General features: G+C 39.4%; 1 protein-coding gene across 5 annotated transcripts; it reads right to left on the reverse strand.

Annotated features, from left to right (window-relative positions):
- Nucleotides 1–1,613: 1,613 nt before the first annotated feature.
- Nucleotides 1,614–25,883, reverse strand: zgc:136971 (S9 family peptidase). Of its 5 annotated transcripts, none has more exons than XM_052094608.1 (25): nucleotides 25,840–25,883; nucleotides 24,459–24,734; nucleotides 24,239–24,350; nucleotides 18,797–19,197; nucleotides 13,981–14,113; nucleotides 13,741–13,867; nucleotides 12,184–12,259; nucleotides 11,025–11,100; nucleotides 10,765–10,904; nucleotides 8,835–8,969; nucleotides 8,659–8,750; nucleotides 8,085–8,122; nucleotides 7,122–7,243; nucleotides 6,933–6,993; nucleotides 6,741–6,835; nucleotides 4,384–4,453; nucleotides 4,148–4,233; nucleotides 3,889–4,027; nucleotides 3,273–3,356; nucleotides 3,112–3,192; nucleotides 2,940–3,028; nucleotides 2,656–2,849; nucleotides 2,289–2,391; nucleotides 2,004–2,110; nucleotides 1,614–1,876 (listed from the first exon to the last, which is right to left on the reverse strand). In XM_052094608.1, exons 2-25 carry the CDS (start codon nucleotides 24,684–24,686, stop codon nucleotides 1,774–1,776), a joined length of 2,892 nt encoding a protein of 963 aa, XP_051950568.1. In that variant the 5' UTR covers nucleotides 24,687–24,734; nucleotides 25,840–25,883; the 3' UTR covers nucleotides 1,614–1,773. The 5 variants fall into 5 exon arrangements, with proteins under 5 accessions (XP_051950568.1, XP_051950566.1, XP_051950567.1 ...); XM_052094606.1 differs by having other exon boundaries at nucleotides 24,459–25,262; nucleotides 25,840–25,866; XM_052094607.1 differs by lacking the exon at nucleotides 25,840–25,883 and adding an exon at nucleotides 25,091–25,759.
- Between the last annotated feature and the right edge of the window lie 136 nt (nucleotides 25,884–26,019).

Genomic DNA, 26,019 nt, shown 5'->3' on the forward strand with positions numbered 1-26,019 from the left:
TTCTTTCTTTATGCTAAGTGTATTGCGATTCAGAACATAAATATATGATCTTTTACTCGCTTGCTTCTCATATATCTGCACTGAACTTGCACAATGGCTCCAGCTTTGTCGTTAGCAAAGACATTGATGTGCTGTGTGCTTTTGTGGTCTGGTTATGGATTAATGTTGTCAGTTAGATCATCTTTCGGTTCTCAAGTCTTTAGAAAAACTGGCAGGTATTGAGATCGCTTCTTAAGTTTTCCCGATAAGTGGCTCTGACATGGACAGCACGGTGGAAAGAGGCATGTGTGTGTGTGGCTGTTAACTTCACCCTATTGTCTATTATAAAAAGAAATGGGACAAATCATTTGACATCTCTCTTCACGTTTCAGTAGGAAATAAGTCAAAACACCAAATCGAACTGTTCATCAAGGCACTTCACAAGGAACTTTAAGAAAACATTTTAATGTGCTATTTTGGTCCTCAAGGAACTTTTCATATACTTAGAACAGTTGAATATGTTTGTGCTACTTAATGAAGTAATAATATATACAGTGTCTTTTTACAGTTGCTGAGGTATTAGTACACTTGCATTTCATACAACTCGCTTTACAATTGCAAGTTATATTTTGGTTTTAGAAAATGGCCAAGAAGAAACACATTTCACCTGAAATTCATCAGTCTATTCTTCTTTTGAGAGATGAAGGCGATCCATGCACTACTCTTTTAAAAGAAGCAAGCAAACTGGATCTAACCAGAACAGAGAAGGAAGTGGATAGACCAGAGGCACAACAACAAGAAGACAAGTACATCAGAGTCTCTAGTTTGAGAAACAGACTCCTCGCAGGTCCTAAACTGTCAGCTTTAATAAACAGTTCATGTCAAACAACTGCATTTCTGCAAGTAGAGGATTCTTGGATGAACAAAGTTTGAAGAATACAGTTGGAGCGCAGAGTTGTCAAAACCTTTATCACCAGTGTAATTGGATCGATTCGTTTCAGTTTGTAGGAGAGGTTACTACATCTCCAAATTTACAATAATAAAAACACCCTAGCGATTCAGGCGATACCTTTTTTAAAGGTCAATATTAACATTATAATATGGATAATATTAAAGTACGCAGACTCAATTGTGATTCAGGCGAAACTTTTAAACGGTCAATGTACTAATAATATTCTAATATTATTAGCCACACATTTCTTTCTTGTATCATCTTTATAAAGATCATGGTGTGAAAAACAGTCCACAATGGCATGTTTAAAATATCTAAATATACATTTTAGAAACTAGAAAACATAATTTTGTAATTTTCTTCTACTTTGTTCTAAAAGTACAAGTATTTTATTGTGAAATAATTTATTCTATAAACAATCGTCACAATTACACAGTTAAGGTCTCAAATTGAGTTGATTTAAAACTACTGCCACATCTATTACGCTAAGAGTAAACTCTTAAATCTTGTTTGGATTTTGACTCCAAAATGGGAGAAGTTCAGCATCACAATACATGAGCTCAGATTTCTTAACTTAATGATTCCATCCTTTGGCATTTGACCCCTTATTTTGCAGTGCTGATTAAACTTGGACAGGGCTGCCCCCTAGTGGCCATGGACCTGAAAACACTACGACTTCGGGTTCACAGAGAGTTTAATAATAATAGACGTTTATTTTTGGCATACATTTCAAACACAATGTGAGCAGACAGAAAAACATCAGATGGAAATTTTGTGCATTTGAGAACTTGAGTACTGACACAGTAGAGAGGCAATGACCAATAAATGTTGCTATAGTGCTGTCAGTTTAAATGTTCTTTGAACCACAGAGCAATATTGAAGAAGCAGTCAGACTGAGTGTTGACTTTAGACAATGAGTGACCCTCATCACTGTACCATAGTAACCTGAGAGATAGAGACATAGAATGAGAGAGAGAGGAAGAATGAGGATGAACAGAAAGTTTTGCTTTCCAGAAAAGTGACTAATAATATAAGTTTTCAGAGTGTTTTAAATGCTGGGGTGTGTGTTTACCTGACAGCTGTGTTTCTGCTCTTGAGTGCTCTGTAGAGCTCCAGACCCTGGTGAGGTGATACTCTCCTGTCTCTCCCACCCAACATCAACAACACAGGAGCACGTATCTAAACCACACGCATGCCCACAGACACACATAGAGGCAATCATACTAAGGTTTCAGGATCAGCACACAACATCAGCAGTTTATCTTGAGTAATCTGCATAGACACACAGGCTACCCAAAAAATACTTTCTCTTTATCTCTTTTCCTGTATGTATGTCTGTGTGTGTGTTTATATATACCTGTGCAGCATGTATTATAGGCGATTTCTCTAACATGGCAGTGAGGCAGTGTGATGTAGGCAGCTGGTCAAAAGAATACTGAATCCCAACAGAGGAATATCTCCTGTAGCGGGCAGTACAAGCACACAATGACATTCAACCACTGCAAACTCTTTGTGAAATAAATATTATGAAATATCAAACAGATTTAGCATAACAACATAAGCAACATTATATCATATTATAGAGAGGTTCACCTGATCCTCCACTATCCCTAGAGCTAGACTAAATAACACTTAATTTAGTATTAAAAACGTATACTGGGCCTGAATAAATTGGTTCTATGCATTTAATAGCATTGGTATTAATGAATCTATCTGGGCATTACCAGTCTAAAATGTCACTGGTTCCGAGCAATGTAGCTGCATTGATGACGGGGTTCCGTGCTGCACATGCTCTGTAGAAATCTGGATACTGACCAATCAGGTGGCAGGCCAGAAAGCCACCATGAGAGCCTCCCATTACTGCAATCCTATCGGAATCAAGGGTTGCCTCATTCTGCAATGCGCACAACACAGCTCTCTGGAAAACAGGACAGAATTAAACAGTGACAAATTGGTCAATGCAGTTTGTTCTGAGCAAGTGCACATTATTAATTTTGTGTGTGCTCACCTGAACATCTTTGACGTCCTGACTGCCGACGTTTCCGAGTAGAGAATCTATGCTGTCCTGACCGAAACCAGTAGAACCCCTGTAGTTTACTGTAATACACACACACTCAAAATCACTGCTCAATGTCTTCTTATGTTCTTCTTGTGATAGAAGCTTTAAAATACACACTTACCCATCAGAACGGCAAAGCCCAGTTTGATTAAAGCAGCCGCTGTGGCGTTCCATTCTGCAGCAAAATGAGAGTGAGGACCACCTACACACACAAACACTTCACTGATCACTGATGCCTTAAAAAAAAATAATTGGACAAAACAATTTTTGTGCCAGCCTTACCATGTATGTTCACCACTAGAGGAGTTTTCCTTCTCTCAGGTGGACTATACGGCTTTAACAAAATTGCTCCAAAATTCAGACCAGCTACAGAGAGGTAAGAGTAGAGAGAAGATAGATTAAAGACACTAAGAAATATTGCTGTACCTCATGAGTTTAAAGTAACATCCGCACATTCAGGAAATTGCAGCGAAAGCAATTGGATCCTTCATTTTTAATGACAGTTGGTGATTTCCACTCACAGAAAATCATTGGTGATGTGTTGTGAGCATGTCCAGCTATGCAACAAAGCTAAACAAATTGTACTTGATGCAAAGGAGCAGTAATACTATGCTGCAACTACCAATAGGAGTAAAGTCATTGGAGACATTGGAGCTTGTTTATAATTTGATGCTTTCCCTGTTTGAAAAGCAAAAAACAATTATTGAAAATTAAAATGATCTTATTTTACCAGCAAAATTCCCCATTTGTGATCAGAATTGGAAAAATGATGGTCAATTGTGCAGTTCACCAACAGCATCTGGGAGTAGGAACACACACTACAGCCACTCTGCAACTTTCAGCAGTGAAATCGCTGTATTTGTGAATGCCATATAAGTGATAGACCCAAGCTACTCACAGAACTGATGGTTTTCCTCTTGAGAAGGAGCCATGATCAACATGGACTGCCAATCAAGTCCCTCATACACATCTGCTCTGCCAAGATTATAAAGTTGCATATCTTCAGCATGATCTACTGATGAGAGAAAGCCAACTCTCTACAGAACAAATATAAGGTGGTGTTATTTCCACAGTAAAACAAAAAAGTGTGATCATGTGCCTTTGTGTGTGTGTGTGTGTGTGTGTGTGTGTGTGTGTGTGTGTGTGTGCGTGCATACCAGGCAGGGTGGTTGAAGTGGAGACGAGCAGCTCATCACCATCAGGTCTTTCTGTATTGTCAACAGCTGCACACTCCCAAAGTTATCTAACAAATATAAAACTGTAATCAGTGACTGTCACCACAAGAAGAATTAAGAACAAACTAAATTACAGAAAGATGACTTGTTAGAACAAATGCTATATATACACACACAACACATATGCCAACACACACACACACACACACACACACTACCTAGTCTTAGAGAATCTGTTCCGCACACTTGTGTAACTCTTCCTGTACTTCTGTCCACTGAGTACACTGCCTAGAAAATAATTTAAACAAAACATTCACACAACTTACCAAATACTACAATCAATACTTTAGAAAACATACAGAATTAGAGCTTTAAAATGTCCTGTGTTAATTTAAAAGAAACTCTGGTTCAAAATAAATTAACACATGTAACCATACTCCCTGCCCCATACATAAATAAGGGATTTTCCTACCATTGCAGCAATGTTTAATTGCCAATGTTCAATCATAACAACTAATGTTAAATCAAAACAAACTATATATTGATTTAATATTGAATATTCTATTCAATGATTAACATGCCAGCCACAAAATGTAAGGTGTTAAAATGAATTTGGGGGCTTTTCTCAATGCATTTGATTAATCAGCATACCATGTAAATACATATTTTTAAATGTTAAAACCTTTAAGCTCTTTGTTTTTTAAAGATATCCTTTTTCAGTGACATACCCAATTTAAAGGCTTATAACTCGATAAAAAAAACAAAGTATTTGGTGTTATTTTAAAGAAACCTTTTCACATTTTTTAATTCTATTGGCTATGATACATTCTGAGACTCTCAGCCTAAGAAACTGCTGGGAAAAAAAATCCAAAATGAATTCTGATTTGACATTATATCTCTCAAGGTGTGAATAAGATAGCTCTGAAAAGCTGCTTTTGTTTTGCTCCCAATCTACCGGAGTAACATTTTGTGATCAAAAGTTTTAGCATTACAAAACTAATTTATCCTAGTGTCCAAAAATGTCTCCAAACAAATAAAACAATTAATTATACATGCAAATACAACAATTACTAAAGATATGCTCTCTCTCCAACGCATGCAGGCATTTCTCAGTGTCATTTAAGCCATCAAGTCTGTGTCACAAAATTGCCGCAATCTCCTGGTGGCCATATGTAATTAGTGAACAATCCTCTCTGCCCATATTTGGATGACTTCAACCTGTGGTTGCAGTGATCTGAATCCTAATACGATTGGTTTAGCATTCCATGACCCTGGAAAACTTACTCATTAACTCAGCAAAAAAATAACCGTCCCATTTTCAGGACACTGTATTATAAAGATAATTTTGAAAAAATCCAAATACCTTTACAGATCATTATTGTAAAGGGTTCAAACTAAGTTTTCGATCCTTGTTCTGTGGACCATAAACAATTAATGAACATGCACCTGTGGAACAGTCATTAAGACACTATCAGCTTACAGATGGTAGGCAATTAAGGTCACAGTTATAAAAACTTAGGACACTAAAGAGACCTTTCTACTGACTCTGAAAAACCCCAAAAGAAAGATGCCCAGGGTCCCTCCTCATCTGCATAAAAGTGGCTTAGGCATGCTGCATGGAGGCATGAGGACTGCAGATGTGGCCAGGGCAATACATTGCAATGTCCATACTGTGAGACACCAAAGACAGCGCTACAGGGAGACAGGAAGGACAGCTGATCATCCTCGCAGTAACAACACTTGCACAGGATCAGTAAATACAAATATCACACAAGCGGGACAGGTACAGGATGGCAACAACTAATGTCTGAGTTACACCAGGAATGCACAATCCCTCCCATCAGATTTGCGTTTATCATCGAAGGAATGAGCATTACACCGAGGCCTGTACTCTGGAGCGATCGATTTGAAGGTGGAGGATCCATCATGGTCTGGGGTGGTGCGTCACAGCATCATCGGACTGAGCTTGTTTTCACTGCAGGCAATCTCAACGCTGTGCATTACAGGTAAGAAGACATCATCCTCTCTCATGTGGAACCCTTCCTGCAAGCTCATCCTGACATGACCCTCCAGCAGGACAATGCCACCAGCCATACTGCTCATTCTGTGCATGATTTCCTACAAGACAAGAATGTCAGTGTTCTGCCATGGCAAGCGAAGAGCCCAGACCTCAATCCCATTGAGCATGTCTAGGACCTGTTGGATCGGAGGGTGAGGGCTAGGGCCATTCACCCCAGAAATGTCCAGGAACATGCAAGTGCCTTGGTGGAAGAGTGGGGTAACGTCTCACAGCAACTACTGGCAAATCTGGTGCAGTCCATGAAGAGGAGATGCACTGCAGTACTTAATGCACCAGATACTGACTGTTACATTTGATTTTTGGTGACCTAAACCTAAATCTTTGTATATTTTCCACTAGCATTTCTGGGTTTCTTTTAAGGCAAAAATGACATGAAATTCACAACTTCTGTGTCAAACACATATGATACTTAAATGTTTTATGTTTGAGTGTTCTTCATTGTTTATATCTGTAAATATTGCAAATACTAAATACTACTACAAATATTCTGTTTACCTTATAGTTTTCACAAGCACTGCTGAAGAAGATTCTCTCACTGTCTGCAGACCAGCACAGAGGCGGCAATGATTCATATATTCCAGCAAACTGGCCTATGAGGGGACATGATGTCACTCACATAACTCTTCAGTGTGTGTGTGTGTGTGTGTGTGTGTGTGTGTGTGTGTGATTTTGCTTTTATCTAGCTACCTTTTTCTGCTTTCCTGACAACATCAACTAAGACTGAAGTGGTTCTATTCTTCATGTCATACTAAGAGAGAAAAATATATAACAGTTGTTTAATAATTACAAAAACTCAGATTTAGATATTCCAAAATGTTCCCAGACATCCAAATGTAAGTGGATGTAATGTGTTCAGTCACTGATTTAAGGTCTCACCAGCATCATACTAAGGCACTGATGATGTGGTCCAAACACATGTCCCTGTAAATAGACAATCCAACAGGAGTCTGGACTCATACGTGGGCTCGACACAGATACGCCTTCAGAGGACAAGCACTCTGACCAGGTCAAAAGACACAGAGATATAAAGTACTTCGTTTTACAAAACTGGGTATCACAGAGTCAAAGCCCATCATTTAAAAGGGGGTATTTACACTTTGTCACTTCATGCGTTTTTACTGATCGGATAGCTACAGGTATTTGATCATGAATGCCTTCCAAGACGGATTGAAGACAGACATAATTACCATCCCTCAAACCACCTCCAGAGATTCCAGGCAAAACTCTGTCAAATGTAAATGCATCTGGCTGTTCAAGCCTCATACATAAACTTTATTCCACCCAAACTGTGCTACGTCACATAGGGAAAATGTTAAACATAACAGCTGTTACCGAGAATTTGCATAGGGCTCACGTTGCGCAATAAATAATAACATATTAACAAACAGATGAACATTGTAGGAGACAGAACGTTTATTCTTAATTTATATGATGCAGATCGCTGACGAAACTGACACTTAACACTGACAATGAGCACAGCTGACACGCTTGACGCATTTTACCTACGACAAGCCCAGAGAGCAAAAAATAAATAAATGTGCATGCACACACACAGATACGCATGCATGGGGCAGAGAAACTTGGAATCAAATAATAAATAAAACATTTTTAATTCGCTGCACAGTATTAGCATAATCACAGAAGTGAAGGGAATTTAAGATCGGATTAATATCCATTTGACAGAAACACATTGATGTGGCCAAGTGTGAAAGTAATGTGCTTATTTAATCGGACAGCATTCTAAGCAGAAAAACGCATGAAGTGACCGAGTGTAAATAGCCCCTAAGGCAAACACAATTAAACACGTGTACACACAATATCTGTTGTACAGAGTCTTACCACATTTCCCCTTCAAATCTAGATAGTAGAGATCTGATCTAGAACATGAAAAATATTACACTAATTAACTAGGTTAAGCATCTTAGTTAATGTAAGCACTGTGGGTGGGAATTATTATTGTGGTGGTCTTTTTCAGAATCAAGATAGCTTTTCCTACTTCCAGATTCTTTAGTCACAGTTGTGGGACAACTGTCAAACTATGTTCCTAATTAACACAATTGGCCAGTTGTCCCCCAGCTGTGATTAAAGTATCTGGAAGAAGGAAAAGCTATCTGGATTCTGAAAAATTCAGCCACATTACAAAATTAATAACTGGATTAAAAATAACTGAAAGTCATTGTTTTATTTTTATATAAAAATTATATTTATGTTGAATAATATTCATTTAAATAAATGTGTGCAATGGAATATTCAGTTTTTTTCTGTTGAATTGACATTGGTTTAAAAAATCGTAAAATTTGACTGGTATTAGTATTGACTTCTAAAGTTTTATTATTTTGACATATTGGATACAAATATTGGAATTAAATATAAGATGCTTGAAGGGACTGAAGCATTCTCTAACTTCACACACCTACGATTGGAGCAGAACTTCAGGCCCAGTCTGAACGGCTCATTCCACTGGCCCACAAACAAAATGCCCCTCCCATTAGGTGCCCACAAAGCCTTAAGAAAGAACAATGATTAGCACCTAATAATTCTGTTTTTAACAAACAAGTATAATAAGATAAAGTAGAATCTGTGGCTTACCTGACCTGGTGATATATGAGGAGGGACACCAGCATATACGATGACTGCTCCTTTATTGAGATCAGCTACACACAATACTGGACAGCTTTTACCCACCAGTCCCTCACCCCAGTCTTCAGTATACAAATTTGTATCCTGACAAATACATACACGGACACACAGTGCCATACACCATAGATACACTGAAGAAGCACAATGATTAAAAGGTTATATAGATGATACTACATGCCAGTTGACTCAAAACATATTCTATAGACTAACCATCAAAAATTACTACTAAAAGAAATGACTAAAAGAAACTACATGAGGGTGAACTTCTGTTGACATACAGTGCATCCAGAAAGTATTCACAGCGCTTTAGTTTTTCTACATTTTGTTATATTACAGCCTTATTCCAAAATGAATTTAAATAATTAATTTCCTCAAAATTCTACAAACAATACCCCATAATGACAACGTGAAAGAAGTTTGTTTGAAATCTTTGCAAATTTATAAAAAACATTATTAAAATCACATGTACATACGTATTCACAGCCTTTGCTCAATACTTTGTTGAAGCACCTTTGGCACCAATTACAGCCTCAAGTATTTTGTGTATGAAGCTACAAGCTTGGCACCTATTTTTGTGCAGTTTCTCCCATTCTTCTTTGCAGGACCTCTCCAGCTCCATCAGGTTGGATGGGGAGCGTCGGTGCACAACCATTTTCAGATCTCTCCAGAGATGTTCATTCAGGGCTCAAGTCTGGGCTCTGGCTGGGCCACTCAAGGACATTCACAGAGTTGTCCCTTAGCCACTCCTTTGTCATCTTGGCTGTGTGCTTAGGGTCGTTGTACTGTTGGAAGATTAACCTTTGCCCCAGTCTGAGGTCCAGAGCGCTCTGGAGCAGGTTTTCATCAAGGATGTCTCTGTACATTGCTGCATTCATCTTTCCATCGATCTTGACTAGTTTCCCAGTTCCTGCCACTGAAAAACATCCCCAGAGCATGATGCTGCCACCACCATGCTTCACTGTGGGGATGGTATTGGGCAGGTGATGAGCCTGGTTTCCTCCTGACATGATGGTTGCCATTTTGTTTCTCATGGTCTGAGAGTCCTTCGGGTGCCTTTTGGCAAACTCCAGGCAGGCTGTCATGTGTCTTTTACTGAGGAGTGGCTTCCGTATGGCCACTCTATCATACAGGCCTGATTGGTAGAGTGCTGTAGAGATGGTTGTTCTTCTGGAAGGTTCTCCTCTCTCCACAGAGAAACACTGGGGCTCTGTCAGACTAACCATCGGGTTCTTGGTCCCCTCCCTGACTAAGGCCTTTCTCCCCCGATCGCTCAGTTTGGCCAGGCGGCCAGCTCTAGGAACAGTCCTGGTGGTTCCAAAGTTCTTCAATTTTCGGATGATGGAGGCCGCTGTGCTCATTGGGATCTTCAATTCTGCAGAAATTTTTCTGTACCCTTCCCCAGATCTGTGCCTCAATACAATCCTGTCTCGGAGGTGTACAGACAATTCCTTGGACTTCATGGCTTGGTTTGTGCTCTGACATGCACTGTTAACTGTGGGACCTTATATACTGTAGACAGGTATGTGCCTTTCCAAATCATGTCCAATCAACTGAATTTACCACAGTTGGACTCCAATCAAGTTGTAGAAACATCTCAAGAATGATCAGTGGAAACAGGATGCACCTGAGCTCAATTTTGAGAGTCATGGCAAAGGCTGTGAATACTAATATACATGTGATTTTTATTCCCTCGTTTATTATTTGTAATAAATTTGCAAAGATTTCAAATAAACTCCTTTCACGTTGTCATTATGGGGTATTGTTTGTAGAATTGTTAGGAAAATAATGAATTTAATCAATTTTGGAATAAGGCTGTAACATAACACAATGTGGAAAAAGTGAAGCGCTTTGAATACTTTCCGGATGCACTGTATCTCACCTGTTCCTCCAGCAGCACTTTCTCTCCATCCTCATTGGCTGATCCAAACGATGCATGCCCTGAATGCGCCACCCTCTTCTTCTCAGCCACATACATTACATTTTTTTCACATGGTGACCAGGCTATACATGCAAACTGAGCTACACACACACACAAAAACATAAATGAGCATTCACAATCAGACATAATGTTATATTAGTTTATTCATAATAAAAGGAATATAAAATGAAAACATAAACAGCAATAATTGCCTCTCTTACCATCTTCATACACTTTTCCGTGTTTACTATGAGCTGTGAGGTCTAAACTTTTCTCCAAACCGTTTTGACCCCATACCTACCAAAAGAAAAATGAACCATTTACACCTGGTTTTAAGATGATTTTCATGTGATTTGATAACAAGTGGCCAGCACTAAATACAGGTATAGACAGGGTGCAAAACATTTTGTGATCAGATTACAAAAAACAGATTCGGAGCTAGTCAAAAATGCATGTGACCAAATCACATTTGAGGTGTAAACACTATCAGTCCTGAATGCGTCCTGGACAGCAGCGAAGCACCAGCCCTCGCCTGTCAATCAAACACTGCACTAAAACAAGAGTTTAAACTTTGCTGGTAACATGCTGCATTAAAAGAAAATAACCATCAGATCAGAACATTTTAAAAAGCGAGTAAATACACAAGCTCACTGATGTACACAGAACTGGGCCACAGGGACCCCTTTTGTTCACAAATCTAAAGGTGCCCTTTTGGTCAAGGGGAAATTTAAACAGAGGTGCCTTAAAGAGCGCACACTACAGAACAATCCTCCGCTGGCAGGCTGAAGCGGGCAGCACAAACCCCCCTCCCCCCTTACAAACATGTTTTGGGTTGGTTTCTATTTCAAGTCCTGGACCAATTTCTCTTCCCACTCTCTCAATTTCCTTCAGCCCTTGTGCCTACTAAGGTCTGTGCACGTCACTGCACAAGCATGATAACTTCAGGGATTTTCTTTAATGTGTCTAAGCTCAACATGCAGAGACACAGATGAGAAGCACCCTCAGCAAATACAGGTACTCCACTAAATACCTAAGAATTCTAAGTGTTGTGTTTTGTGCTCAGATTAAATTTCAACTGCATCAGGAAGAAATTTGTCTTTCAAATGTATTTGTGGTTTACTATCACACACTAGCACACTGACATAGTGATTAATGCATGTCAACATGAAATCAGAGTCCCTCCCCTCGAAATCCAAACACAAGTGGTCACAGGAGACGCACTTCAGCGACCAGGCGTAAACAGCGAAGTGTCCTGCCTGACCACATGTGATTAGATCACCTGAGATGCATCTAAACACAAGGTGTAAACGGTCAATAAATGATGATTAAGAAAAATCTTTCCTTATCAAAAGAACAGTTTAATGTTATTGATATAAATACCTCCAGGTATTGATGTACAGTATCTTCCCGGAAGACAGCTCGAAGAGTCCCAGATGGAGACTGGCAACTAAGCAACCTGAGAAAGAGGAATTCATTTTGATGAGTGGGTCAGTGCACAAATAGTTTAGAACAAGTTAAGGCTGGGTGATGTATTGAAAATTCACAATATATTTGCCATGACCTTGATATAGATATACAGTACTAATTAATACTACTATATCTACTTGAAAATATACTATTTTCACGATCCCTCCTTGATTAATGACTTGCAAGGATGAGGGTGTTAAGGCAGATGTTTTAGTAGTGTCTCTTTTACGCTTCAATAGACAAAATGGCATTAGAGTTGGTAGGTTTAATTCATTTTAGTGATACTGTCTGTTTCAATGAATGATTCATAACTCTGCTTATTTATTCCTGATTACTTCTTCAGCACTGGTTGATTTTTTCAATTATTTTGACTATAAAAACTCTGCCTGTACAGTAAGACAAAATACACACATTAAAAATACATTTTCTGAAAAACCTAAATATCTTATGCAGTGTTGTTTCTAAAACAAGATAAATAAATTTAAGGATTTTTAGATATTGTTACAGGAAAACAAAACAAAATTATTATCAAGAATATGATTTTTGCCCTAATATCAAAGTTCATACTAGAAAAAAAGAAATTATGACCCAACGTGAATTTTCTTGATACAAAAACAGGATTGTGTCTGGTAACATGTGCATGTAAAATGGCTAGAAATAGCATTTTAGCTTAGCATAAAGCTGACAAAATACACAAGGTTTATTTCTATTAGTTCTGCTCCAAACTTACTTCAAACTTAATTCTCTGTCTGCTTGTATGAATGTACAAGCAGACATTATAAGAAAGTGTTTTAATGCAGTTCAAATGCACTTTGGATCGCATCATTTACATGTATAAATGTTTTCCATCTGAAAAGGACTAAATATTAAATGAAACAAATTACAATAAAATGCAAATAATCCCTTCAGTAATCAAAATACTTTTTGAATGTAACTTTATTTTAATTACCAACGATTATAACTGCAACTATAATGGAATACAGTTACTTATATTTTGTATTTTAAATACGTAATACCGTTACATGTATTCTATATCATAAAAATTAAGAGTGCAGCACTCGAGGGTACAGGGATCCAGCTTTGCGGCCCCTGAACTTTCTGAAGTTGAGTAGCCCTGCTCTAGAGTTTACTCCGAATGGTGCCCGAAACAAAAAACATCCAGTGAGTGGCAGTTCTGAGGACAGAAACACCTTGTTAATAAGAGGTCAACAGAGAATGACCAGACTGGTTCAAGTTGACAGACAGGCTATGGTAACTCAGATAAACACTGTACAATTGTAGTGAGCAGAATAGCATCTCAGAATGCACAACACGTCGAACCTTGAGGCGGATTTGCTATAAAAGCAGAAGTCCACATCGGGCACTTTATTAGGACCATCGTGTTCCTAATAAAGTGCTCAGTGAGTGTAAATTCTGTATAGATGTGTGTCTTCTTGTATGTGTGTTAGGATGTGTGTATGTTTCTCTTACTCTCCCTGTATGTGTGTGCTCGTTCCAGATGGCAGCACATATTCTATTTTGTCATGTGTACACAGTAGTGTCCATCTCTGAGAGAAAACTAGTTTCATCCCTCTCTCTACATCACACTGACTCCAGCCTACAATGAGAGAGAGAGAAGCATGCATAAGTGAATAATCTTTTAGGAACCAAGTTAAAGAATTCTCCTATGGGAACAACTCTCCTGTTAGAGCCAGCTGGCATTAGACTCACAGGTCAATACAGTAATGCACCGCTTTTCATTGGAAGTGTCCACTTGCTGGTCACCGACCACAGAGGCAGAAATAGGAATGGGAAACCCGATACAGTGTCTGAACACATCTCTGATCTCACTCTCCATTGCAATCTAAAACCACAAACAATGAGTTAATAAAAACAGAAAACAAAACAGAAACAACAGAAGTAAACAAGTAAACAAGCCAGAGCAGCATGTCCGATTTTGTCCACTCTCTACAGTAAATGTCATCTCAGAGATGAGACTACCGCAACACAGCAGTATTTATAAACAAATTTTAACTCTTAAAATGCAACAAAGCTGTTTTGCTTATTCGAAAACAAAAGTGACGTAGGTATATTTTCCACTAGATAGCCCATTTGATCTCATTTGTCTTTATAACAAATTGATAAAATCGTCGACGATATCACGTCTCGAGAAAACAAAATAAAAAGAGTGTGTGATAAATTCATGAATATGTATACAAATGTTAATGAAAGGTAGAGTCAGTACATTACAAAGTAGCACCGATTCGTACCTCAAAATAGAAGGGGGTTATATGGGCACAAATAAAAACCGGCTAATACAACAACAGAGACGACCGCGAAGTGCATATCGACCGCAAAGTTGCCGTAACAGAGCTGTAAGATCGATGATTTGTCTTTAGTCGGTGAGACCCGAATGTTTTAACCGTTCTATGTGCGGACGCGTCTACTCTGAGTGCCGAGCGGGGTGTCTGGTTGGGTTCATCCACATTATATTCGACACCATAGTCTTCATTTAACTGCGTCGATATTTAAGCTCGATTTTAAACACGCACTGTGAATGTATATTTATTATAAGGAATTTTATTTTGCCTGCCCTGAAAACAGGAAAATTTATAATTGCATGTCCCTTCCCTCTTATGGAACAATCCTCTCCCCTCAGTTTGATAAAGAATGTGTGCGCCGCAGTGTTGCCAACTTAGCTAGTAGCGAACAATTTAGCAACTTTTGTAGTCTGCTTTAGCGATATTCTTCCACATCTGGCGACACAAAAAACATCAGCTATTTCGTGGATGTCTAATTTTTCTGTGTTCTAGCGCCCACTGTGTTTAAAGTTATATGACTGACCATCATGCCATCAGGAGTTGGATTTACAGTATGTGCATACGGATGTTCTATAAATCGAATGACCGATGAGCTGACGTGTTGTTGATATTTGTTGCAATCTCAACCTCAATTCACGTGCATGCTCTCCGTTTAGAAAAGAAAAGTCAGCCTACATCGATAGAAGAGCATTGAGAAATTATCTAGCAGAGAAAGAAAATGGATATGAACCCCTGATCTACAATAAAGTATAGGCCTATAGATAAGTGATATGAGCAGATGAGGTGTCACGGTCTAAAAGGCATTGTGACACAGTAACACTGGCACAAGAAATACACACTGATGGTTGAGCGTCACACAACATATGTTTAATTTTTTTTTGTTAAGCTATATTAAATATAAGGCATATAGATCCATATTTAAAAATAAATAATAATTAAAAACATCCCCAACACTACACTGCTGCCTACCCATGGTTGACTTTGTCATTGTTCAATAATGCAGTTTGATTACAAAAAAATAAATAGACATCCCCCACTGTCTGAATGTTTGACAAGTTCAATTAGTGATAGCTAAATTATTAGTAGTAAAATACAAATTTCTAAATCATTAGTTCAATAATAAAAAAAAAAAACATGGTTCTACACCTTCAAAGAATTGCAATAGCTCTTTACGGCAATTCATTTACATATGTAAATTTGACGTCATGCGTAATAAATGACATCATCCAAGAGTTGATCCAAGATGGCGGCACGGTAGCACGCAGTGGCCACTCCGGATCCATAATGGTGCTATTTTTGTCACTTAGCCCGACTTTTAAGTCACAAGGACATCGGAGAAACCGGTGTTCGTGTCTACCATCGCCAGACACTGCTAAAATATAAGATTCATGCAACAACCAAGCTGCATGATGATCTGCAGGAGAAGCTATGCAAACTCGGCTTGCTGCGGAGACCAGGCCTCCAGTCCTCGGCGTCGCCTGAGTGACCGTCGTAAGCGGTGTGCGAGGAAGCGAAAGCACGGCAAGAGGGCAGGGGTCCATGCTAGGCTAGAAACAAACCCTAGCCGGCCGGCTCTCCCGTCTATCCTGCTCTCAAATGTTTGCTCCCTGGACAATAAACTGGACTACATCCGACTCAAGCAGACCACGCAGCATAAGCTTAGAGACAGCTGCGTCTTTGTTTTCATGGAGACGTGGCTTGGCAACAGAGTTCTGGATGCCGCCATTCAGCTAGACGGGCTCATGCCGACAGAAATGCAACTCTGTGCGGTAAGACTCGCAGTGGTGGCTTGTGTTTTTACATCAACACGGAATGGTGCAATAACTCTATGCTAGTCTCTAGTTACTGCTCATCGGTGGTGGAGCTTGTGACTGTTAGATGCAGACCTTTTTATTTACCACGGGAATTCACCACTGTTATTATAACCAGAGTTTACATTCCCCCCAGCGCTAACGCTAAGGAAGCGCTCGGTGAACTGTATGGGGCTATGAGCGAACTGCAGAACGCTCACCCTGATGGACTGTTTATTGTCGCCGAAGATTTCAACCATGCGAATCTCAAGACAGTGCTCCCTAAATTCCATCAGTATGTGGACTTTGCAACGATAGGGTCGAACACGCTTGATCTAGTTTACACAAACATCCCAGGCGTGTACCGGGCGGAGCCCCGCCCCCACCTTGGCTACTCAGAACACATCTCTGTTATGCTAATTCCATTATACAGACCGCTTGTCAGATGCACTCAGTGTGCTGCTGAGGACCCGAGACTCCACCTTCAGAGCAGGTGACAAGGCTGCCCTAAGAACAGCAAGGGCCAAACTGTCCCGGGCCATCAGAGAGGCAAAGCGCACACACGCCCAGAGAATCCACAGTCACTTACAGGACAGGGGCGACATGCGGCGCATGTGGCAGGGCATCCAGGCCATCACCAACTACAGGACAACATCAGTTGCCTGTGACAAAGATGCCTCCCTTCCAGATGCGCTGAACCACGTCTACGCTCGGATTGAGGCACAGAACGATGTGGTGGCGAGGAAGACCACCCCTCCTCCCAACGACCAGGTGATCTGTCTTACCATGGCTGATGTGAGGAAAGCAACATTAAGACCCAGCTGCCCCCTCCCCTCACTAGACCCTCTGCAGTTTGCGTATTGTCCCAAACATTCAACAGACGACGCCATTGCCACCACCCTCCATCTGGCCCTCACCCACCTAGATAAAAAGGAATGCTGTTCATAGACTTCAGCTCAGCATTCAACACAATCATTCTTCAGCACCCACCACCACCACCGCACTGGAGCCCCCCAGGGCTGTGTGCTCAGTCTACTGCTGTTCACTCTGCTGACTCATGACTGTGCAGCAATGCACAGCTCAAACCACATCATTAAGTTCGCCAATGACACGACTGTGCTGGGTCTCATCAGCAAGAACGACAAGTCAGCATACAGAGAAGTGCAGCGGCTAACGGACTGGTGTAGAGCTAACAACCTGTCTCTGAAAGTGGAAGCAAAACAAAAGAGATGGCTGGTGACTTTAGGAGAGCACAGAGTGACCACTCTCTGATGAACATCGACGGCTCCTCTGTGGAGATCGTCAAGAGCACCTCACCTGGTCCCTCAACACCAGCTCTATTGCCAAGAAAGCCCAGCAGCATCTCTACTTTCTTCGAAGGCTGAGGAAAACACATCTCCCACCCCCCATCCTCACTACATTCTACAGAGGGACTATTGAGAGCATCCTGAGCAGCTGCATCACTGCCTGGTTTGGGACTTGCACTGTTTTGGAACGCAAAGCCCTGCAATGGATAGGGAGGACAGCTGAGAAGATTATCGGGGTCTCTCTTCCCTCCATCAAAGACATTTACAAAAAAAAAAACACTGCATCCGCAAAGCAACCAGCATTGTGGATGACCCCACACACCCCTCACACAAACTCTTCACCCTCCTGCCATCTGGCAAGAGGTACCGAAGCATTCGGGCCCTCACGGCCAGACTGTCTAACAGTTTCTTCCCCCAAGCCATCAGACTCCTCAATACTCAGAGACTGGACTGAAACACACACAAACACACGTGTCCTGAGTTGCACTTTAATTATTGTCACTTTATACCTGGCTGCTACCTCAATAACTACTATGTGCATAGAACACTCATCTCATAGTATGTTATGTTTACATTTTGCATTTTTTTGCACTACTGTGTACTGGTCAGTGCTGCACTGTCTCTCATTGTGCCTATTGTACTGTTCATTTTTAGTAATTTATTGTACTGTCCCGTACTTTTTGCAAACGTTTACAAGTGCACTTTATATAGGTATGTTATTTAGTCTGTGTAGTCTCATGTGGTTCTGTGTTTGTCCTATGTAGTACCATGGTCCTGGAGGAACGTTGTCTCGTTTCACTGTGTACTGCCCTTGACTTGAATCGTCACGTGAATTAGCTACTTTTAGCAACATTTCAGGGAGCCTTTGGGGACTTCCCATGATAAATATTTGGCAACACTGGTGCACCATCGTTGTTGATAAATGAACACACAATACTCTACCAGTTAAGATATTTAATTTAAAATTATTTAATATTTCTATCAAAAAAACATTTTGTTATGTTAATGCTGTGGGCCAAGTGGGACAAGAATTAGTAGAAATACTAGCAATTTGCAGCAAATATTTGCTTAAAAACAAAGAACTGCCAAACATCAATATGCATACAATAGATGTATTTCTCCTTCTCACCTTTTGTTGTTGTCGCAGAGGGAGTCTCTGCTGTTTTGGGTTTTTCAACATAGCAGGTGCAGGTTTCTCTTGCCTTGGCACTTGCTCTGGGTGCTTCCTCCTTAAGTGCACCTGCAGATTTTTCCTGTGCAGCAATAAACCACAGAAAGGACACAGATCTTGTATGTCAGATCTTGACCTTTGTGGGACGGTGCTTTCAACAGGTGTACGTCCAGAGATCTCATTTACCAAAGTCTGTATTGCAACATCAGTCTCTGTGGCATGAGGGTTCTCAGCAGAATTTGAGACAATGTGATCCCCTACAGAGACACTGAGGTCTACATTCGAAGGATTTCCTTTATCCACTTGGCTTTTCGGTGATTCATTTGTGCTCAGTTGCCCCTCCACAATAGCTCCCTCATCTGAGTTAAAGAAGAGTAAGGCTATCAAGGTCTCTGATAAGAGCAAATCAATACAAGCCTAACCACTAAACTTTAAATATTTGATCTCACAGTCTTGTAGTTTGGCAGTCTCTTTGAAAGATAATTTAGTCACTGATTTTAGAATCTAAATTACATCTTTAATTTCACTGAGGACTGAAGCACAAATATAGTTTTGCTGATTGCCTCTGCAGCAACATCAGAGCTTTCTGAAAAAAATGGTTAAAAAGGAATATTCTGGGTTCAATCCGGACAGCATTTGTGGCATAATATTAATTAGCACAAAAAATTATTTCAAACTGTCCCTTATTTAAAAAATTAAAAAAAGTAAAAATGTAGGTTACAGTGAGGCACTTACAATGGAAGTGATTGGGGACGATTTTTGGAGGGTTTAAGGCAGAAATATGAAGCTTATAATTTTTTTTTAATTATTCTTCAGATAAAACTCACATATTATTTGAGCTCTAAAGTTCAAACTGTCATTCCTTTTGGGGATATAGGGTTTGTTGAAATTACAACATCTAATTATTTATAACTTTACACAGAAAAGTTTAGTAAGTGATTTTATTACATTTAAATCATGTTAACATGTATTGTTTACATCTTGTGGCTATACATTAGAAATAGTGAGTATTTTAACGTATACGGATTGGCCCCTTTCACTTCCATTGTAAGTGCCTGTGATCCAGATTTTTACCTTTTTTTAAAGAAAAAGAGGGGCAAGTAAAAATACACTGCCTGGCTAAAAAAATGCATTTGGACCGCATTTAGCACTGATTACAGCACGCATTCATGGTGGCATTGTTTCGACAACCTTAAGCAACATCACAACATTTATTTCCATCCAGTGTTGCATTAATGTTTCTTCTGTTGATGACGGGAGAGTCGAACCACTCCGTAAAGTCTTCTCCAGCACATCCCAAAGAATTTCATTGGGTTTAAGGTCAGGCCAATTCATGTGTGAAAATGATTCCTCATGCTCCCTGAACCACTCCTTCACAATTTGAGCTAGATGAGTCTTGGCATTGTCATCCTGGGATATGCCTGTACCATCAGGGAAGACAAAAGCCATTGATGGAATAACCTGGTCATTCGGTACTTTCAGGTAGTCAACTGACTTCATTTAATTGCTGCATAATCTTGCTGAACCTAGACCTGACCAATTGAAGCAACCCCAGATCATAAAACTGCCTCCAGAGGCTTACACAGTGGGCACACAGTTGTTTAGTCCCAATCCTGTAAATTCTCGTCACATTATGGGTGTGGAAATGCTCGTACTTTATTAAATATAGCCGTGAGTTTCTACAGTCGATGTGAATTTTAGTGATCTCTGATTATGTTCTCTGATTACTACATTTCTTCCGCAAAGCTGACAGTTCACCACTAAACTCAGTGCTGGGTAGTAACAGATTACATGTAATCAGGATTACGTAACCAGATTACAAAAATCAAGTATTTATAATTTGATTAAATTACATTTTTAAATAATCATATTTTTTTTATATATATATATTACATGATTACATATTAATAAGGCAACAGCAGTACATTTTTAATAATTTATTGATAATTTTCATATCAATATAATCATATTTTAACCCCAAAGTGCAATGGTGTCACAGATGAACATTTTGAACATGTGCTCCTTTTACAACAGTAAGAAATGCACCTCAGCTAAGGAATAAGTAATGGACTGTCAGACCGCATTAAGGGTTCAAAGTGTTTCAGTGTTTCTAGATGAAAGCTTTGACCTAGGCAACTTTGTTTTTGTTAATTTTATGATCTTTTTGATGTTGATTTTAAGGTCGTTCATGTTTGTAATGCTGCTATTGTTTTATGCACTTAAAATTAACTTGATTTCTCAGAATTTTGAATAATATACTTTGGCCATGCACTGTCATTGCTGTTAGATTTAATGTAGCTCTTTTTGTTACATTTGTTAGATTTTCTTCCTCTGTAATTTTATGTTAAAATGATTATCCTACTCAAATGCATGTGAAATAAAATAGAATTAGATTGAAAGTAATCAGATTACACAAAATGTAATCTGGTCACATTTTATTCGTCATGTAATTTGTAATCAGTACCTGATTACAATTCACAAGTAGTTCATCCAGCACTGACTATTCTTCCAGGTTTTAATGATGCGTTGGACAGTTCTTAACCCAATTCTAGTTTTTTCAGCAATCTCCTTGTTTTCTTTGCTTGATGCAGGCCAATACTTTGCCCTTCTGAAACACAGTGACATCATCCATGACCACAGGATACATCTTTTGACATGGTTGTTTAAGAAATGAGAAGCTGCTACACTGCATCAGTTAGGGTTAAAAGAATTGTTGCCAGCTGAAACATATTTAATTACTGCAATAATGATCCAATCATAGGCTCTTAAGTATCTGCTTATTTAAATCTTTGGCCAGGCAGTGTACATTTTTGTGGTAATCAATACTATGCCAAAAATGCTGTTGTTTGAGCTTAATTGTATTGAAAGAATATTCCTTTAATGAGATCACTGGAGAGGGAGTGGTCACCTGACATTTACATTCCTCTATATTCAAACAGGACACTAAATATGATACTGTTATATTTTAAAGGGGATGCATGGCATTGATGCAGCAATATTTCTTTCATGTAAAATTTTTTTTTCAGTTTTGGAAATATTTGATGCAAATGAAATACACATCCTCACTGCTGGTTCAGGATTTCTTCCTTGAATTACATTAGCGTTTAAAGGGGTCATGTCATGAGGAACACAATTTTCCTTTCTATTTTGACATATAAGAGGTATTTCTACTAAAAAATATACTATAAATTTCAGAACTCAAAACTTAACCCTCAATGCAATAAAAGCATTTATTGAAACCAAGCTACAAAAAAGCCTCGTTCTTTTGCGACTTCTTGAAGTAATTTGGAGTACATTCATTCACAACCGCCTCTACAGCTTAAAAGGATTAACGCCTATCTAAAATCATCGCACCATTGGCACTTCAGTTTGTTCACATAGAGAGCAGGACATAAGCCTACTGTGGCCTCACTATTCCTGAACTACTTTAAATTATTTCTGTTTTGAGCACAAATGCATCAATGCATAGAGCAATCTTTCGCCCATCTGCGCGATTATTAAAAACACTTGGACCCAATGCAAAACAGTAAGTAAACAGTTCCATTAATGAATATTTCAAATGTCATGCTGTTTGATAGTTCATGGTGCTGACATCCTGTATAAATCATTGAAGCGACACAACGGCTTGAGGCTGTCTACACGGGGTGCGTCGACACAAACTTCTCAAACCATTTATTTGTGCTTTTGGCAGTGGTAGCACCAGTGCGTGCAGCACAAACCGGAGTGGGACAACTGTTTACTGTCAGGGTGACATGCCGCAACGGACGCTTCCATGGTAGACAGCATCATGGATGGGTTCTATTGCTTTTGAAGTGACACGACTCTCTTGTCTGGTGGAGACAGGGTGTGAGTGTTAACAGTTGTGCTTGAAACAGTTTAATATCTTCATGTGTTGGAAGTGGATCATGTTATTTCTCTTCAGACTGAGTTTCAAAAATGGCTGAATTTGAGGGGCTGCACGCTGTTAGCCAATCAGAACAGTGGGTGTTTACGTTGAAGTTTTATGGAGGCGCTAATGCCAAAACCGGCATTTCAGACAAATGGCCAGAGACAGGGTAAAAAATTTGCATATATTACTAAACTATGAATGGAATGTTTTAATGCAACCAATATTAATAAAAATAAAAACTTTACTAACATTATCAGTGGACCTCTGGGAAGATAATAATATAATAACTAGATAGGTACATTTCCTGAAGAAAATGTGAGTGGTGCTTGCCGTGGCAAAACTCGTCAAACAGCATGTTGTAACTTGAAAAGATCAAAAATTATGGTCATAAATAAATCAACCCAGAAGTCTGTACGATTTTCTGGTGCAGAAATATGTGATTTGTTACTCGGTTGCTAGGGTACTCTGTTTAGTTGCTAGGGAGTGGCTTGGCAGCTGCCAATCATGAATCTCCAAAGGCTGCTTGTCAGTATGAATGACATAAACCAACTCCCATGCCTCTGTGACATTCAGAATGGAAGATATCCCTCTATGGATTTTGGTTGCTAAGGTGCTCGACAATGGTTGCTAGGGAGGGGCTAGGAAGTGTTGAGGTGATTCATGATTGGCTGTTTGCTGCTCCGAGTCAAACGAGACCACCCTTGTGTTTCTATGACACTTCTATCCGGAGATATCCCTTTGATGTCTTTCATTAGAAGTCTATGGGACTTGTTGCTAAGGTGCTTTAAATTGTTGCTAGGGCGTGGCTTGATAGCTTCACAATGATCCCGAGAGACTGATTGGTCATCTGAGTAAAATGAGCCCGCCCCCTTGTCTCTATGACACTGTGATCCAGAGCTATGTCCAATCCAAAATCCCTATGCAATTTCATTTCATGGGCCGTCCTACACCATTGTAAGTCAATGGGGGCAATTTTGGGCAGCTCTTGCCCCCCAGGGGTGCAACTTTTACCACATATTGAGGTATGCTCTTACAGAGCCTGCCAGCCTCTTCAAATGTGGCAAATCACATGTTTCTGCGAAATCCTCGCTCGGAGCTGTGACGCGTCAAAGTTTGTCGCAATGTTAAGTCTATGGGATTTTTCGGCCGCTTTTTTGCCACTGGGGCAAACACCGTACCCCCGATCGCTTATAAAAGTCATAGCACACGTGTCCTCAATAGGCCGTTCGATTTGACACCTCATTCGTGGGTCTACGCCAAACGGTGCGGGACGAGTTAGGTGCCGAATTTTTGTACGGAGATATAATAATAAGAAGAAAAATAAGTATGTGAGATTACAATAGTGATGCTTTGCAAGCACCACTAATTAATGAGAATTCCATGACCCCTTTAATGTCATTGGTCAAAAGATCTTTCTATGTGTTAGGGCTCTCGTGTGCAATCGTTTCAGTTATTTATTTGCTGATTGAACTGATGAAATTTTTACTGTGCCTCCTCCAGATTCTGTTTACCTGTGGGACCCTGGACCACTATCTCATCTATGGACCCTTTGCCTGCCATCTCATCAGATGTGGGCCCCTGGTCTACTTTCTCCTCATCTGTAGACTGCAGGACAACGAGAGCCTGTAACAGCACAGGATAAAATTATTTTTGTCTGTTTATAGAAATGTCTACATCTTGTGTTCATTTTGACTAAAAAAAAGAAAGAGAAGTAACAAGTTTGCTTGCTACCCGTTTAGGGCATGAGGGTTGCTCAAGATAAGCTTTTCTTTTCCCAGAGAGCAGGCTCTTTGCTCTGTCACTGACAGACATTTCTTCAGCACGGCCAGCCTCAGGTGAGCGTGTTGTAACAGTTTCTGATGCAGGTGAGCTCTCCTCTGATTTCACCTCCACAATCACTACCTTGGGGTCTTTGCGCTCACACATCAGCAGGTGTTTTAGAAATCCATCTTTCCTCATGAAGGTGGACTTGCAGCTGACGCAGTGGAAGTGTGGAGCAGTTCGGCACTTTAAATGACATTTGAAAATAAAGAACTCTAGAGAGAAAATAAAAGTAAAAGACACCACAACCTAACAGAAGTTCTATAATGTCAACTTCAAAAGTAAATAAAATGCTTCGACTTATTTTTATTACACTGTTTTATCCTTTCAACATTTAATACAGCAGCTTTTATCATCATAGTGATTCTGCTAAAATTGTGAAGGAATACATTTAACTTTTGTGTAAAATAAGAATTTTTAAGAACAAACTAATCCATTATTCCTGATCCATGGGACACATTCAGGTAACTGCTATACATTTAAATATGTAAATAAATAGCTTGTAATAAAAATGCGAAATGTAAGTATGGTTTAGTACTTGCCTTTGTGTCGTATTGCTCTTCGACGATGTCCCTGTAAATGTTTCAAACATTTGCTTTTGATGGTGGGTTTGAACATATCAGGCCCACAACAAGGACAGTGGTACAGAGAACAACACTCCACACATCTTTTGACAATTGGCTGCTCCTCACCTCGCAATATAGATCTGTGTAGCTATGTCAAATATAAAGATATAACCATCTTGTTTTTTTTTTTTTTCAATAAAGTTCTTTGAAATGGGTATTCATTTCTTCGTTTAAAAGCAAGTACTTTTGTCATTTTCACAACACAGAAGGTTTAATGTTATTAATATTGGATTAAATTAAAGGTGTTTTTTTTTTTTAAGTATTTCGAAATTATGTTTGCCTGGACACATCTATTGAAGTATGTTTAAAAAGCAAAAGCTACACAAATAGTGTAATTTAACGCAGTATTGATGTATGTGGCCAGGCCCTAAACATAACATATTTCATTGTGGGTTGGTATCTGCATCAATACAGGAGGTAATCCCATCAGAGAATAAAGTCTCATAAATTAACATTTGATCCCTTGAGGGGCTCCTCTACCGAGAGACCGATCTGCAGACGTGCAGCTGGTCGCGTCGAGCAATCGCATCAAACTATCACTCACCTGTAGCGTTATAAACTCTGTACTTTGATAAACATACTTGTTCCGTTGATATGTCTGTCTTTGTTGTAATGCATAGTTTTATATATATATATATATTCACAACATAAACTTAATAGTTTACCTTTGTGTATTGGCTTGTGGCTGAACATTTCGGCTAAATGTGTTATCTACTGGTAGTCCGATTTGTTTGGACGGTGTTCACGCGAGACTACCAGTGAGAAGAAACGGTTGGATCGCTTTCAAAATAAGAGTCCCAGCAAGCACATCAAAGTCTTCCGATTGGCTGATCTAAAAATGTGTC

Source organism: Xyrauchen texanus, chromosome 27 (genome assembly GCF_025860055.1).
Source record: "Xyrauchen texanus isolate HMW12.3.18 chromosome 27, RBS_HiC_50CHRs, whole genome shotgun sequence".
NCBI lineage: Eukaryota > Metazoa > Chordata > Actinopteri > Cypriniformes > Catostomidae > Xyrauchen > Xyrauchen texanus.

Excerpts from the sequence above, each read along its gene's own strand:
- zgc:136971 (XM_052094608.1), bottom strand. The coding sequence starts at position 24,686 with ATGAGGAAAGATGGATTTCTAAAACACCTGCTGATGTGTGAGCGCAAA. Across the intron at positions 12,260-13,740 it reads AGCACACACATACAGGGAGA|GTTGCTTAGTTGCCAGTCTC; the intron begins GTAAGAGAAACA and ends CCTCTTTCTCAG. Across the intron at positions 8,123-8,658 it reads AAGTTCTGCTCCAATCGTAG|ATCAGATCTCTACTATCTAG; the intron begins GTGTGTGAAGTT and ends TTCATGTTCTAG.